The sequence below is a fragment of the Sylvia atricapilla genome, chromosome Z, assembly GCF_009819655.1.
Source record: "Sylvia atricapilla isolate bSylAtr1 chromosome Z, bSylAtr1.pri, whole genome shotgun sequence".
Taxonomy (NCBI): Eukaryota; Metazoa; Chordata; class Aves; order Passeriformes; family Sylviidae; genus Sylvia; species Sylvia atricapilla.
In genome coordinates this window covers 68,432,185-68,449,319 of record NC_089174.1, presented here as the reverse complement: position 1 = coordinate 68,449,319, position 17,135 = coordinate 68,432,185, and the positions used below count along the sequence as shown (strand labels likewise).

At 42.9% G+C, this 17,135-nt stretch overlaps 2 protein-coding genes across 2 annotated transcripts in view; both read left to right on the top strand.

Annotated features, from left to right (window-relative positions):
• The window catches only part of CCBE1 (collagen and calcium binding EGF domains 1), a 93,683-nt gene extending 84,045 nt beyond the window's left edge, over nucleotides 1–9,638 (top strand). The window contains exons 7-11 of the mRNA XM_066339505.1: nucleotides 4,519–4,639; nucleotides 6,885–7,024; nucleotides 7,117–7,152; nucleotides 7,701–7,736; nucleotides 9,343–9,638. Of these exons, the coding sequence (XP_066195602.1) occupies nucleotides 4,519–4,639; nucleotides 6,885–7,024; nucleotides 7,117–7,152; nucleotides 7,701–7,736; nucleotides 9,343–9,576 (567 nt within the window). The 3' untranslated portion in view covers nucleotides 9,577–9,638. The remainder of the gene's footprint in view (nucleotides 1–4,518; nucleotides 4,640–6,884; nucleotides 7,025–7,116; nucleotides 7,153–7,700; nucleotides 7,737–9,342) is intronic.
• Nucleotides 9,639–15,180: 5,542 nt separating this feature from the next.
• MRPL17 (mitochondrial ribosomal protein L17) lies at nucleotides 15,181–16,208 on the top strand. Its single transcript, XM_066338669.1, has 3 exons — nucleotides 15,181–15,405; nucleotides 15,534–15,602; nucleotides 15,673–16,208. Exons 1-3 carry the CDS (start codon nucleotides 15,232–15,234, stop codon nucleotides 15,934–15,936), a joined length of 507 nt encoding a protein of 168 aa, XP_066194766.1. The 5' UTR covers nucleotides 15,181–15,231; the 3' UTR covers nucleotides 15,937–16,208.
• Nucleotides 16,209–17,135: the final 927 nt, after the last annotated feature.

Genomic DNA, 17,135 nt, shown 5'->3' with positions numbered 1-17,135 from the left:
TGCAATACTTTTCATAGATGCAGGAACATGATTTTTCATTAACAGGGTGCTGATACAGGATTTTTGCCAAATAGATGTGAGACTAAACAAAAATATCACTAGCTATGACTAGTGATAATATGACTTTACCCTAAAAAAGAAAAACCTTCAGTCATAAACCCTTTTTTTTGTTTTCACCGATTCCCTTGCAAGTAGAGAATACTGCATTTAGAAATTTATCCTGGGCTCTAATTGCTCCCATATGTAGCTTCCTTTTACACTTTAGTAGGATTGAAATAATGCAAAGACCCAGCCTCAGATTTGGAGAGCAGGGATGCAGGTGTAATGCCTTTTCTGGTGACATTTCCTTTGAACACTGAGGTTCTCTCAAATTGAAGCTCTCTGTAGGAATATTCCCAGCAATTCATGCTGACAGGCTGTAATTATTTCACTGAGGGTACTCAATTGTTTCTTTCCATTGTGTCAAAACACAATTTGGCCTATTCACTCATTGCATTTATGTTACTCATTTAATATTAGGAAGAAAGAAATCTTCATTAAAGTGAAATTCACTGAGGTTGGAAATACTGTGTTTCTCCAAAATCTCATAACATCATGAATTCCTTCTGAATCAGTATGAACACAAATGTGGCAGTGACAGAATTTCATGTGTGATGAAAATTCTGTTGTTCAAAAATATGCTAGCAGAGAGGTTAAAAAAAGATCCATGCTTTTGAGTGGCTGTTTCTCCAGCTGTTGTCCATGATGCTAAGCAGGCTCATACTGACCTCCAGGGAAGGATCTGGGGGTCACGTTGTTGGTCACATTGTTTGCTCGAGAATTGATTGATGGAATTGACTCAAGTTTTTTGTATCTAACTTCTGCTGTTAGATGCTTATGTTCAAAACTCATTTTAGGAAAACTCAGCATTGATACCTGTCATTTTGGGGATTTTGTACAGTAGCTGTGGACAAATTAAGCAGCTCACTCTTGCTTCATAGCTAAGTCCTGTTATAGTCCCTAACTTAATTTTTCCCCCTGTATCCCCCTACTGAGACTTGATTGACTTGGCATCCTCAGACGGAGCCCAGTGGGTTGTGCTCCACACAGAAGGAGCTGAAAGAGAAGGTTCCTGATGCCCTCAGCAAGTGTTACCCCACAGAAAGGAGAGTTTTTGTCTATGCTGAATGAAGACTTGGCCCCATGGTGCTTCTCTGCCCAGGGAGACATCAACCCTCATGTTTCACCAGCCACTCCCTGTGGCCAAGTTCTCCTGGGGAGGATGTCTCTCAATAGCTGTGGTTAAAGCTGTTCTCTTTCACATACAAAAGTTCATTTTTGTCTGCCAGGGAGATGGTTTATGAAATGAGTCTTCAGTCTTGTGGTTAAGGCTTTCAGATTTTATGAAGTTTATTCAAAATTGTGGTTAGCGTAAAAGACTGTCATCCAATGAGATGCACTGTCCTAATAGACTAAAGATCTGTGGGCAGACCTAAGTTGATCTAAGACCTTGATGAAAGAAAGAAGAGTGGAGAGCTGAAAAACTGGCAGAAAGATATCTGGCATGCTGACACAGACCCAACGATTTAAAAAAGAAAAAATGAGTAAGCTTGATCCCATTGCACAGATGTGTTTAAACATCTTAATTAGAAAGCCATGTTCAACATCACTCCTGACAAACACTGTCCAATTTTCTAAACCACAGACCTCCTAGAAACTATGCAAAATTCCAAATGCAGCATGCAACACAGGACATAGGAGCCTTGTTCCTAGAACAGTTTTTCTTCAGAATTTACCCTTGCTAATATTTGCATGTGCATGGGGGGGAAAAGCCCCATTATTTTCCAAGGGCCATTAGAATTCAGAGCTGTAAATGGAAAAAACCAAGGTTATCCTGGAGTAGGATCTTGGTTCAGTTCAAAGGTGAAACGGAAATTAGGCCAATGAGTATAGCCAATAGCTAAGAGGATGTGAGTCAACAACAAAAATACATGGTTTGGCCCAAAGCATGTAACAACCATTTTTTGGCCAGAAGATATCAAAGAGCAGTGAGCTAAACCAGAGCCTGGGTATTTTGGTACTCCTAGTATATACTTCAAGTCCAGCTGAATCAGTGGGGAAGCATGCATTGATGCTTTCACAGCAGCTATGTGATTTCTTTTCTAACTTACTCAGTTGTTACAACAGCCTAGCTGGCAGGAACAAATAAATATTTAAGCATCAGAAAAGAATACACTTCGAAATCTACTTCAGGATGAATCTTTGCCACTAAATGCACTTTTTTATGCCAGTATACATTTGCAGTATAACCTGAAGAGTATTCATGGCTGAGTAAATTCTATGTACTAAGAGTATTCTATGTACTAAGTGACATTCATCGACTGATATAGCTATAGATTCCCAGAATGAGATATTTTGAGACATTTACACAAGCTGAAAAGAGGACTTCAATTAATCTGCCACTCAGTTGTGGCCACCCCTCAGGAGAAATACTCACTGATGACACTGAAAATATTCTCACAAAAAATACTTTAAAAATACAATGCTCTTAGGTAGCCACATGGTTTGACTTTTTGCCTCTGTTTTAGCATGGCAGCATTGGCACTGCAGAGTCCTAGGTTGATTTGTGTCATCTAGTGGAAGTCTTGCATCATGGTCCTTGCAAGCCTTTCCTTTGTATTGAGCCAGGAACCTGCTCTGGACAGGACACACCTATAGGAAATAAATTTTTGCTGACCAGAGCTAGCAAGTAAAGCTTCCCATGCTGGTCCCTGGCCAGTGAGGCTGTGAGAGCCCCCAGCTGCTGAATTTTCCTCTTCAGCCCCATGGACAAGGTGTTGTGTCCCACAAAGTAGCCCTCTATCTTCAGTAGCCCCACAGTTTGGTCTGTGCTGCATTGGCTTGGAAGCTGGTTGAGAAAGCTGCATGGTCACTGGTAAACAAAGCATATATTTTCCTTTGAAAAAGCAGAGATGACAGCTCACCCCAGAGCTAAAGGTGTGCTGAATCCCCATTTTCTGTGTGAAAAGCAAATTCATAGGAGTGAGAATATAAGAAACACCCTCTGGGACTTCTGTGAAAATATGACCTCATCCAGCCACTGATTTCTGCAGGGGTGGAGTAAATCTACCAAATTCTTGTTAGACTTACATCACGATTCTTAATTTGTCTATAGTGCAGTCATCGGTATTTGCAATTCTCTCCAAAACCTAACTCTCAAAAGGCTGATAAATCCTTATGTCCCTGTCATCACATTTTGAGTTCCAGTCTCAAAATCAAACTAGTGTTTCGGAAATGCCATCAGGAAGTATCTGAGTATCTCCACCTTTTTTTTTACCTACCTCTTTTTTTCTTCAGAACTGCTCCGTGCATTGAACCCCAAACTACAAGCAGCACTGGCTGCCTTTAAATTGCAATCCTTTAGCAATAACTTGTTTGCCAAAGGAAATTTTCCCAGTTCAAGTAGGTATTGCAGGTGCATAACACTGTGTTTTTTCCCTGTGTATTACAAACATTATGTTTGCAGTAGCGGCAGAAAAATGTGTGTCAAATAATTACAGAAACAGGGAAGAGTTTTGGGAACAGCCCAGCTCAGAGAATTCCAGATAATTGATAAAAAGCTTTGTCAAATAGCAGGACTCTTTGTATATTTTATTCAATGAAGCTCCTACAGGCAAATGTTGCAGAATTCAGCATCAAACTATCCAATGAGCCAAATTCATTCAAGAAGCAATAAAGTTTACCCAGAGGTAGGTCTGCACTGCTATTGCTGAAATAGTTTTCCATTTTAATTTGGCAGAGCAAAATCCCTAAGTCTACTCACCACTAATAAACTTTCCTCACTGCAGACCAGCCTCCTGGCTTGTCATCTCCCTTCAGCTGCCTCTTAAGAGACCAAACATTTGCAGAATATTTCTAAATATGTTTAATTATTAAATATATTCAACTGGGTAGATGAATGTTTCACAGATAATTAAACAGGTAATGGACAATGACACTTTAAACTGTAGTGTGCAATTCTCCTCACATTCTCACTTACTTTATCTTTGTGTCTCTGTGCAGAGCAGATCCAGACATCTGATGCGGTTACTTCCCAGGGCCAGATTCACAAAGGATTTAGGGTTCTCATTGAAACCTATGGAAATTCAGTGGCTTGTGCAGCAATTCAGAACTTTTAAAACTGAGCAAAATGTTGCCCTGAGAGAGGCAGTAAATGAATAGAGAAAACTTTGAATACGGAAAAATAACTTTCCTGAGAAGCAGTAGTGAGACTCAAGTTTTTCAGGACTTGTTGCTCTCCTGAATTTCCTCTGTCCTCTCTTGGATTGGCTTGCAATATTTCCACAGTGTCTTGAAAAGTGAACAAACTCACAGAACAAGAACTTTTTCTGATTATATCCATCAAGGATATGAATAAACACTTAATATTTTCCTGAAATATTTAATAGCTGTTTGTTCACATGAAAGCTTAAATAAGAATGTGATTTATCTGGCTGAACAATTAATATCTTACATAGATTTTTTTTTTTGTCTTGGCAGGTTGCTTTGCTCCCAAATAATGCTGCTGATCTTAGCAAGCAAATCACTGGTGAAAAAGTGCTTGCCTCGAATGCATATATCCCTGGACCCCCAGGCCAGCCTGGCCAACCAGGCCCTCCAGGTAAGACCAGACGGGTGGAAATGTCCAACAGTTCTAGGACTAAAAATGTAAACTTCAGTCTTCCAGTGTGATATGATTTCATATGTTTCATATTTGATTGATATATATTATGTTTGCATTTGTGCTAAATTTGAAAAAAAACCCCAAACTTTATGGTTGTTGTGGTCAGCCTCTGCCAACTGTCTGACATAATCCATTGTGATTCCATGTGTTTCTTGGCGTGCAAGCTGTGTTTGTCCTGTATGTATTAAATTTCTTCCTCTTCCAGGCATATCTCACCTGTTTCAGTTGTCATTTCCTTTATTTTAACCCTCTTTTAAAACTCTCTCCATTTCATTTCAGGAATATCTATTGCTTCAGTTCACTGTCAGCGGTAGAGAAAAAAATGTGCTTTCAGTTTGTAGCACATTGAAACTCTTTTATTTTTCCAACTGTTTTATTTTTCCTTGACTGATTTGCGAGGATTCATCTGTTGGTTTTATGTTGTATTCCCAGAATGAAAGGAATCTAAAAAGAAAAGTGTAACTCCATTCACACCTTCTTTGCTAAGTTACAGATTGAAACAAAGGAAAAATCAGAGAGATCCTAAAGCCCAAACTTAATCCAGACACTTTGCACCTCGTGGCCAGCAATACTCAAAATTTTGCAATTTCTGTTGAATGCAGATCTAATTTTGGATCAGCAATAAATCCAAGCATCGTGCTGGATTTCAGAAGGACTCTTACAGAGTACTGGCAAATATTTCTTATTAATTGATTTACTGCCTCCTGAAATGCAGCCAACCTTCCCATTGTACCCCCTTTTGCAGTCTTGCTTTATTTTCTGGATTTTTATCTCATTGTCTTGAAGGATGAATAATTTTCCTGAAGGATGAGTATTGTCAACCTTCATCTCATCATAAGTGCAAGGGCAGTATGTTTAGAAGTTGCAATCGTCCATACTGGACCCTGCAAATATTTAAAGTCAAGTAGCACATAATACTTTTTAGTATTAGAAACTTCAGGGTTCACTTAAATAGAGGCAGGTGTTTCAAAATCAATACACATTTCTGAAAAGACAATGGGCTTTTAGGGGTGTGTCCAAGAGACAGGTGTAACACACTAATTCAGCAAGATGTAGTTGATACTTTTTGGAAGATTTTGAAGATTTTCTGACTTTAACAGGAGCACTTGAAGAGTTTTTTCCATTGTGGGACATGCTCTAGAAGGTCAGTATGTGCCCAGTTCAAACATGCCCAGCAACCCTCTGAAGGGTAGAGTGGGTTGCTTTGCAATTCCTCCGAGGTAGGCCTGACCCTGCCCGTCGCCCACCGAGTTTCCCCTTGACTGAGCTGTCCGAGGTACTGTACAAATCTGCTCCCCCTAAAACCACCCCTGCTCACCTCCTCTGCTGCCCACCCAGAAAAAGTCCCAGGGAGCCATCACTGAACTTGAGCTGTCTCCTTTTGTAAACCCTAACTACATATTCAGTCCTGCTGAATGCTTTTTACTCTCTGCCTTTTATTCTCTATGTGCCCTCAGTATTAAGAGAAGTGTTTCCCCCCAATCATTAAGTGTTTCAGCTAGCAACATTTTAATGTCTGCAAATGTTGATTCAGGTGTCTGATTTTCTGGTTTATGTTTCTTACTGTTTCTCTTGAGCTAAACATATGTTTTGTTTCCTGAGTGCTTCCTAAAAAGTAACATGCTCTGCTGAACCAGCAGAAGCTGAAAATGATATAAAGCAAAATGGAATAACAGAGCCTCTTTTGCACCTAACACATTGGCTACTGCACTGGGCAAGAGAGAGGTGCAGCCCCACACTGGAAAGATCTTGCTTCTGTCAGTAATGTATATGCCCATGACCCAAAATTCCCATGAGTTTACTGAAGCTTTATTTTCATGAGATGTTCCGCAAAATGTGATTTGTTCTTTTTTCTGTGTGAAAATGAGGCATTTGTGCTTTTCTTTTCATTCCCAGTCTGCGTCCCTAAGCACAAGGCAGACTCAAATTTTTGTTATACACAAGATTTAACTGTTTGGTGGTCATCTCTTGTAGCTACTGTAGCAAGTGTTAATGATGTCTCAGATGGGGAGATGGCTGCTGATGTGCAGATGCAGATAAATTAGCTGTTTTGTTATGGATTTGGGTGTGTTAAAGTAACCAGCCCATTGGGTCTTTAGAAAAATGGTTGCTCCCCACTTATTGCACTGATGAAGCGTCCTGAAGGTTTTCCCTGGCATGTAACTTTTGCTTTTGATTTCAGGGGCTCCAGGACCTAAAGGGAGCCAAGGAGCTCCTGGATTACCAGGACCTCCTGGACAGCCAGGCCCTCGTGGATCAATGGGACCTATGGGCCCATCTCCAGACATATCACACATCAAGCAGGGAAGACGGGGCCCTGTGGTCAGTATTCCTGTTGCCTGCCATGCACTGCACAATTGCCCTTAGCTCCACAACTTCTCACATCCTTGTGAATACTTTCTTTTCTCTTGCAGGGCCCTCCCGGAGCCCCAGGGAGAGATGGTAGCAAGGTGAGGAGAGGTATTAATTTCCATAAGATGGGCACATGCACATGTGAAGTGCAGGTTTGATAGAGAGACTCTACACACTCGTAGTCACATCCTTTTACCACCTCATTTCCTTTGCTAAGATGAAAGCTTCTTGTTATCCCACTTCTTCATGTCACCCTTCTGCTATTTTGTGTTTGCCATTCCTAAAGTCTGGCAAATAGTCCTCCCAGGCTATATGTCACACAGCATTCTCTTCTTTCTCTGCAGCTCTTTTGGCTTTTCCATGAAGAAATGTTGGTGCCTTAGCCCACGTCATTCATTGTGAATTCTTCCTGTTCACTGATTCACTTGTTACTGTCCAGGAGAAATATCAGAAATGCCCCACTCTGCTTTCACTTGAATCAGCAGCAATTTCCTTGCATTCCTTCTTTACTTCCTTTTCTTTTTCAAAATAAGCACCAGCTGGTGATTCTTGATCTGGGAACAGTAAGTGAGGCTGCAGACGCAAACAGTGATTTTTTAAATTTCTTTCAGTCACAGCAAACTAACTGCGGTGGTCTTGATTACAGGGGGAAAGAGGAGCACCAGGACCAAAGGGGATCCCTGTAAGTATTCCACACAGGAGGAATTTCCACAACAGAGTGATGTTGACTACTTACCAAAGGTCAGCCAAAAGTTAAAGAAAAAAAAACCTCCTGGGCCAAGATAACAGATAATTCACATACACCGAAAATGTTGTTGGAAACAAAGTAATCAATTGTTTTCTTACAAATTTTTTTGTCTACAAACCTCTCCCCTTGTTGGTGTGTGAACAAAGGCAGTAGGTGCACCTTTGCCTTAAAGTGGTGTTGAGACACCCTTACAAGGCAGAACCATGCAGGCTGCTACTTAGACCTCTGCTCCCAATGGGAATTTAATCCCTGGAACTTTTTAAAATCCTGCCCCTCATCTCTCTCAGATTTGGGAAACTATAGGTTTTGAGTTCAGAAAAAGGAATGAGTACTAACAACTCCTTTTTAGGTGAACTTGTTTTAAAAAACTCTGGGATCCCCAGCACTGGAAGGACATGGACCTGTTGGAGCAAGTCCAGAGGAGGCTACCCAGTTGATTAGAGGGATGGAGCACCTCTCCTGTTAGGAAAAGAGAGCTGGGATTTTTCAGCCTGGAAAAGAGAAGGCTTCAGGGTGACCTAATTGCCAACTTTTAGTGCCTGAAGGGAATCCACAAGGAAGATGAAAAGGGACTATTCACAATGGGCATGTAGTGACAGGACAAAGGAATGCCTCCAAACTGAAAGAAGGAATGTTTAAATTAGGTATTAGATATTAGATATGAGATATTAGGATATTCTTTACTTTGTTTAAATTAGGTATCAGATATTAGATAATAGATATTAGATATGAGATATTAGGATATTCTTTACTTTGAGGGTGGTGAGACACTGGCACAGGTTGCCAAGAGAAGCTGTGGATGCCCCATCCCTGCAAGTGCTTAAGGCCAAGCAGGATGGGGCTCTGAGGAACCTGGTCTAATGAAAAGTGGCACTCCCATGGCAGGAGTGTTGGGACTACATGGTCTTTAAAGTCATTTCCAACCCAAACTGCTCTATGATTCTATTAATTTACTTATGGTATTTTCTCATTGGTGGAGTTGATTTTTAAGAGTGTGCCCAGCAGGGCTGCTCAGTATTAAACAGTTTATTTTACTGTGTGAAGTCAGCCAAAAAGAAATAATGATTTTCTAAAATCAGATATTCTCTCTGTTGTAATTACCAATATATTTAGTAGGTGATGGATGGCAATGAGGTTACCATACTGGAAAGACACTTGCCAAATAATAGCAGTCTTAAAAGAATTTGTTGATTAATCATTCTAAATAAGTAATTTCAGTCAGTTTAATAAGCAAAAAGACAAGAAAACAAGATTAATCTCCTCTCCTCCCATGAAGTCTCAAGATATTCTTATGAAGCAAAGCAATTGTTAAGTGACAAAAGGGCTGAGCATCTTGTAAATGTAGGCTCTGCAAAAACATTTGATTCTTTTGAAAATTGTTTCCTGATTTAAGTTGGTTATGAAAGAGACCATTAGTTTTGGCAATTGATACAAAGCAGAATTTTACTGAACAACCCCTGCTGGAATAAGTCTATCAGCCAATTTGAAAACTGTAAGAGCAAGGTGGATTGTTATTAATGGCAGTGCCTTGTGACTGCAGGGCCCACCAGGTTCATTTGATTTCCTATTGCTGATGATGGCAGACATCAGGAATGACATCGCTGAGCTGCAAGAGAGAGTGTTTGGACACAGGACTCATTCATCAACAGAAGAATTTCCATTACCTCAGGAATTCACAAACTATCATGACACAGTTGACTTTGGATCCGGAGAAGACTACAAGCCACGGGCAACATCCAGAAATGCCAGGATACTGAAGGCAGACCATCCTTAGCTACTCCTACTGAAAAACAAAGCCTCTTTAGAATTAGTCAATATAAAAAAATGCACTGATAATGTAATATATATATATATATATATTATTTCCCATTTTTCTTTCTGCTTTTCCTGAACCATGCTGCCTGTACTGTAGCTTTCCTGGTTCATGGTAGCCTCCTTGCAGAAATTTCATACTGCCAAGCCTGCACTGTGCATTTTAACTAGACTATCAAAAAAACCTTCTTAGCATAAAATATGATTAAGGCATGCTCTAGCTAATAACACAGACCACAGCATTCCATCTGCCTACTTTGCATTCTATGTCCAAATGACCCAGTACACAAATTTTACCAGGGACAGGAGGTTAGCTGAACATCATCCCTGAATGATGTTGATAATGCACACCTTGGTCCACAGTTACCTTATGAATGCAAATAAATTATACCACTGAACTCAAGTCTCCAGCTACTGTGCCCAGGCTTAGGAGAGTGTGAGAAGTGGATCCCTGTCTCACAGCAGAGGGCATCTGTAAGTGAGATGTGTCTTCTATTATGCCTCATCAAGGCAGAAAAAGGCAAAAAAAAAAAAAAAAATTGAAGGGTTAAACAAGGGTGCTGCTGCTTGATCGGGAAGTTATTTGGCTTTGTGTTGCTAGAGTATTGTTCAAAGACAGTCAAAAGATATGTGTGTCATAAACTACATTAGGACACACACAAACACTACTTTTTCTTTACTATTATCCCACTGCTCAGTGTGAAGGCCAGTTTGCTTTCTCAACAGTTTCATGTTGGATACATTACACAAAGATAAGCAAGATAAAGGGGATGTTTAAAGCAGGAAACCAAATCAAGAGTGAATCAAGCAGGCTTATTGGCAAGAACAAAATATATCCCAGCCTTGCAGAAAAAGTCAGGTTCTGACCTCCTGCAAGTGCATGTCTTCCTTGGTGAAATTCTGAAGCAGGAGTGAAATCAAGACCAGAGAGAGGCCTCATGTTTGCAAAGAGTTTCCATCTGTTTTGTTCCTCTGCTGCATGAGATCAACCTAAATGGCTTTCACCAAACTGGAACACAGAGTGGCAATGTGTTTGGCTGGGTGTATGAGGAGTGTGTGTAGGTGCAGGAGTGCACATGACTAAACATTTCAGCTGGTACGAGGATGGCTAAGGTGAGGTACTGCACATGGGATCCTATACTTGTGAATGGGGATAAAAAGGAGTGCCCTTTATTTACACTGGAAAATTGGATGCACAAGTTATACCATACCTCATGGATGATGTATGTTGCCATTTCTTTTGGATTACCACAGCTGCTGAGGACTTTGCCATGCTCAGAATATAAAGAAGTATATTAAGCACAAATTTTAAATGTTGTGTCTATGTAGCTGCTACTTCTACAGTATGTTTAGTGCTCAGTAGTGTCCATGTCACAAATGCAAAGAAGAAGTTATTACTTTGCCCTGTTTTTCAGGGCTTGCATGTTTTGGTAGAATAAATACAGGTAAAAATATAAGAAGGACCTTTTCACATAATATGTAAAGGTTTGGATTCCCTTCTGTATTCTCTGGGCCAAAAGAAAGTTGGTATAATCCTGACACCATGAGTACAGGTCATGCTGCATAAACAGCTGGCTGTCTACACTTTTCCATAACTTCTGTGTGTTGCCTTAGGGGGAGGTGTTCATTCCTGTAGCCATTTCCCAATGTCTCACTGCCACTAAGCCACACGCCAGAGCATTAGCTTTTAAGAACATGAGTGTTCTGTATTTCCTTTCATGTTTTATCTGTATCAGTATTTGCAAAGCAATGCCTAAGTCATGGGGATAGCTTAAAAAAAAAATTACAGCAATCTAACCCTGTGGTCCTTGGGCTTCTTCTCTGTCTGGGAGGAGTTCTGCCAGCAGCTGCAGATCAAAGTAATCTTGTGAATCACATAGTAAGGGAGACTTAAGGAAGGTACCTATGTCCAAAAGAGGGATGCTTTTAAATGCAGTAGGCTGGAAGAAAGCTCAAAGATAGCATGAAGTGAGCCATTTGTGTCTTATTTTCTTAATTTCAAGCAGGCAACTCAGTATAAATTACATCATCTATGAATATGCAATTTTAATTAAATTTGTTAAATGTCAAATGTTGTATTTTTAAATCTAGCAAAATACGGCACACTTGCATATGTTTATCACTGCACTCTGCTGGATCAGGCTGGTTCCCAGTAGAGAATTAGTAGCTGCAGACTTTTGACCATCAGATACTGAATGATCTAACTTATGGCAGAGGAGTCACTTCCTACATATAAACTAAATTCTATTGTCCTCTGCCCACAAGGTGATGTACTCTAAAAAAAAGGCACTTATTTCAGTTCTAAGTTCTGCTTTTCCAAATAGAGGCATATACCAAATGAGAAGTTCGCACAGTTTGACCATCAAATTCAGGGAAAGGTGACAACTGCTCTGCTGTGTCAAAGTGACCAGGGAAGAGCTATTCTGAAATTGGATTGGAAAAGCAGATAAAATACATATTCCATTGTAAGTATAGCAAGTTGTCCTACAGATTCATGACCATAAACATAGTACATGTTTACATGCCCTTCTGAATGGAAATCTCAAAGACTTCCCTTTCTGCAGCTGGCATCACTGGGTTTCAGAGTACTTAAAAAAAAAAAGTCACTGGATGTGTTCCTTGGGTTTTCCCTTCTCCTTACCCTCCTCTGTCCAGATTTCCTGCCTTAAAACTGTTCAAGTCCCAGCACCAAGAAGGGCAAAGACCACCCAACATGACATAGGAATTCCTGCAACAGGGAGAGTCCCTCTGAGCACAGCTGGCAGGGAAGGGTCAGCATCCATCTGAAAACTTTGCGTGGAACTTTCTCATTTCTGATTACCTGTGTGATAACTCATAAACATTTTATCAGCAACATTTCATTCAGATTTCAGGGTAAACACATAAAGACTCAAAAAAGTGTCATTTTCTTATGAAACCCAATATTTCACAAAGCCAGAGCAGAGGAATCATTTCCAGTCCCAAGTTTTGTTACTGGTAGCCAGAGAAGACATTATCTTGCAAATTATTTATTACTCTGTGGGTCCAAATATAAACTCTCCCAAGAATCCAAACCAAGAAAATAGAAACTTCTGCACTTACGACTTATTATCAGGGTCATTCACATGACAGCTTTTCTTCACATAAATGCTATGTATAATTTTATTAGAAAGAAATACTGTTTTGATGTTAAGACATCAAATTATAAGCAGAAGGATAATAAAGAATTTGTTATTTTATTAATATTAGAAATATATTTAATGGGAACATTTTCAAGAGTGTGCAGTGATGAAAAAATTCTGATTGTTAGTGGGTTTAACAAAATCATGAATCCTGAAAAATATTTGCTTTCAACATTGTGCCAAGTTCATAAACGTTTAGTCTTTCTTGCAAAGCTGTAGTTCTGACACACAAGAATTCCTATATAGTCAGGCTAAATTAGGAAAAGGAGAGGAAAATTGATTGTAAATGGAATTAGGGTAATGCCTGGTGTTACTTTTAGCATGACAGCTTGCATGGCCTTCTGCCTAGAAGTATTGCAGAGTTAATGTACCGAGTCCCAGAGCAGCAACAAAAGGTGGTGGTGGGGTCCAATTCTCTGTTAATTTCACATTTTAAAAAATCCAATGTTTGTTCCTTTTACACATTCCAATAACTATACTGTTCACTTTATTTATATATGAAATACTAAAATGTGTATAAGATGACTGTGATTTTATGATGTATTCATAATAACAAAGATATTTTTTCTTACACTGTTGGTAGCTGGTTTTGTTACACATTGCCATTTCTAAGAAACAGGGTGATGTTGGCTGAAAGAAACAGATGGCAAAAAATCTCCTTACGCTACCTTCTAGCGTTTTTCTTGGAGCTGAACAATACCCTCATAGTTCTTTGACTTGGGTATGAGCTCTTGCAAGCTAGGGCAAGTTTCAGTCTTTGCGGGGATAAAGCACACAGCAACATCTGCTCTGTGGATGGATGGTGGCTCCTGTGCCACATCAGGGCTGCATGAGGCTGCACCCAGGAGCACCACCCCACACCGCCGGGTGTGCGCAGCTTCTAGGGATGCGATAGGGGGTCCGGAGCACTCCGTCATCCTACCACCGGTAATGGGGAAAGGGGGAATAACGTAGTCTCCATCAGGCCCTGCCTGCCCCTCGCATGCATCGGTCAAGCCCCAGGAGCAGCCTGCGGGCTGTTTCCGACAGATGGGGGTCTGCGAGGAGCCGATCTTGCCCTTTCTTCCCTACAGAGCCCACGCTGCCTGCTCAATGCCGCAGGGCTGGCACCGCGCCGGACTGGCCGTCATCTCCGGCAGGATCCCACTCCACCACCAGAATCCAGGATTGCCCATATGCGGGAAAATGTGTAAACAAAGTAAAATGAAAAGTATCTATAAATCATAGTGAAACATGGGGGATGGGGGGGGGGGAGGGTAGAGAAAAGAAAAAAGTAAGTTAGAATAGTATAGTAACAACTATCTTCGGTTTTAGAAAGCAGACAGTGGAAGCAAAGTGTTAAAGACAAAAATCTGTGGTTAATAGATCCAGGAATGAAAATGTAGACAGAGGAGTTCCGGGTTGTACTGGGGATCCTGCTAGTAGTATTGTTCCGTGACTGTATGAGGATAAGAGAACAGAACTCTAAAGAATTCATGGAAAGCAGAATATCAGTTACTTGATGTGTGCGTTTGGGAAAAGCCAGATGGTAGTCTTATGACATAATGATGCAGTCCTTTTACTTTCAACCAGTTACAGAGCAGTATATTAAAGTCAAACATTTTAAAATCTGCCTATTTAATTAACTTACATCCGATAGTTTTAAAAAGAAAGAACAGAGGACCGCCGGGACGCTGGATCGCCGCGGAGCGGCTCCTTCACGCCCGCAAGCACCTCCCCGCTCCGCCCGGTCTGTGCCGGCTCCCTGTCCCGACGGACCGACCCGCGGCTACGGGCGAACCCCATGAGGAAGAGCAGTGCCAGCAGGGCGAAGGAGGTGATCGTGTTTCTCGACTCAGCATGGGAGCGCTGTGTCCAGTTCTGGACTCCTGCATGCAAGAGAGACGTACAGCTCCCGGCGCGGGTCCAGTGGAGGCGGCAAAATTAAGGGGCTGGAGTATCTCTTACAAGAAAAAGCTGCGCGATCTGGGCATGTTCAGCCTCCAGAGGAGACGACTGAGACGGGACCTCATCAGTGTCTGTCAGTGTCTGCAGGGAGAGACACTGCAGAGAGACGACGGACCAGGTCTGCTCTGCTCAGCGGTGCCAAGCAGTAGGACACCAGACAGCGGGCAGAAAGCGGTGCAGAGGAAGTTCCTCTCGAACTGCAGGAAGAACTTTCTGTTCCGGTGACTGGGCACTAGAACAGGTTTCCCGGAGAGGCTATGGAGTCTCCCTTTTCCGAGACACTCAAGAACTGCCTGAACGGATTCGTCTGCCGTGTGCTCCAGGACGACCCTGTCCGAGCAGGAAGCCTGGACAAGGTGTCCCGCCATGGTGCCTTTCCAACCTGACCCGTTCCGGGACTGCGGCATTGTGTGCCCGTGACTACAGTTCCCGGCGTGCTGCGCGGCGCCCGGGCGCTGCCGGGATGCGGCGGCGGCGGCCGCGGCCGGGGCGTTCGGTCTATCGGCAGGATGCGGCTGTCGGTGGCGGCCGCCATCTCTCATGGCCGCGTCTACCGGCGGTTCGGGCTCAGCCCGCGGTCGCGCCTGGACCTGCTGCGGAACCTGGTGACAGCGCTGGTGCGGCATGAGCGCATCGAGACGCCCTGGGCGCGGGCCGACGAGATGCGCGGCTACGCCGAGCGGGTGAGCGGCGGCAACGCGGCAGGCCGGGCCGGGCCGGGGGGCGGCAGGTGGTCGAGACACCCTGACCTACTCCTTCCTTCCTCACCCGCCGCCTCTTTCCTGACCCACGGCCTCCTTCCTCCCCGCAGCTCATCGACTACGCCAAGCGCGGGGACAAGGACGAGCGCGCCATGCGCATGGCGGATTTCTGGCTGACTGTAAGTAACCCCCAGGCCCCCATCCGTCCCGGCCCGCCGCGGTGCCGGGGCTGAGCGTGCCCTCCCGCAGGAGAAGGACCTCATCCACAAGCTGTTCAAGGTGCTGGCGCCCCGCTTCCAGCCGCACCCCGGCAGCTACACGCGCATGCTTCAGATCCCCAACCGGGACGGGCTGGACCGCGCTAAGATGGCGGTGATCGAGTTGAAGGGGAACCCGCTCCCGCCGCTCGTCCGCCCGCGCCGCGACTCCGACAAGACGCTGCTGAACCAGCTGCTCAAGGGATACCGGCAGGACGCGCAGCGGGCGGCCGCCGCCCGGGGCACCCACGTCTAGGATCCCGCCGTGCCCTGAGCTCCGGGGGAGCTGCCCACGCACCAGCCCCGGGTGCTGTCCTGGGGCACGGGAAGGGAAGGCGTGGCAGGGCTGGAAGGTGATAGAAGTTGCCGTCGAGGGAGAGACGGAGGCTGAGGGAGAGACGCAGGCGCAGGCTGAGTTTACTGGCTGCTTTCAGTGGTTTGAGTAGAGACTCAGCAGGGGAAGGAAATCAAACTAGGAGCCCTGATGATTGATATCTTCTGTGTAAATAAACGTTGTTCAGAAAGTCAGTTTGTTTGCATTTGAGTTGTATTCAGAGAATCATTCAGAGACCTCTGAAGTTATCAAAAGACCTCTGAAGTTACCAAGCTGTGACCAAACACCACTCTGTCAACCAGACCATGACACTAAGTGCCACATCCAGTCTTTATTTTAACTCCTCCAGAGACCATGACTCCACCACCTCCTGGGCAGCTCATTTGTGTCTGTTCAGCCTTTCTATGAAGAAATTCTTCCTAATGTCCTACATAAATCTCCCCTGACTTAGTGTAATTCTTGTGCTTGTAAGTTGGTAGCTTATTCCAGAAAAATGGGTTTGCTAACATGTTCCAGAAGCCAGTGTTCATCATTTCAGGACAGGAAGTTTGGTGAAAAATAAGATATCTGCTGTTTAAAAAGCACTGAATGCAAATAGAATGGTAACACTGTGCTAAGTCCTATAAAGAGACAACCAGAGAAGCTTGTCTTATACGGTGGTAACATGGGCACAAGTCATAGTAATCTAACGAGCTTGATAAACACCCCAGCTTCAAAGGCAGGATTGCAAGACATCTCTGTAGTAGAACAAAAAGGAGGAGTAGCAGAACTTCTTCAGAGTGCTATAACTATGGAGCAATAAGAATCTTAAATTGTTAGCTTTGTCTTTAATTTCAGGCACAGCTAGTACTTGAAGTGAAAAAAACCCCAAAAAACTCAACCCAAATGTAAAATCATAGGATAGAATACCCAGAGGGAAAGGACTTCAAGAGCACCTGGTGCAAAACCTTGGCAAAACACAGTGCAACTAGTGTGGCTTCCTAAACTTGTTGCATTTCTTTATCCCAAGTTTCACAAACTTAAGAGATTTAAACAAGTGGCCCTGTGTAGTAAGCTAATAGTATGGAAGGAGAAAGAACCTCCATTATGTATTCTCTCTTTGAGACACTTGCCTCACACAG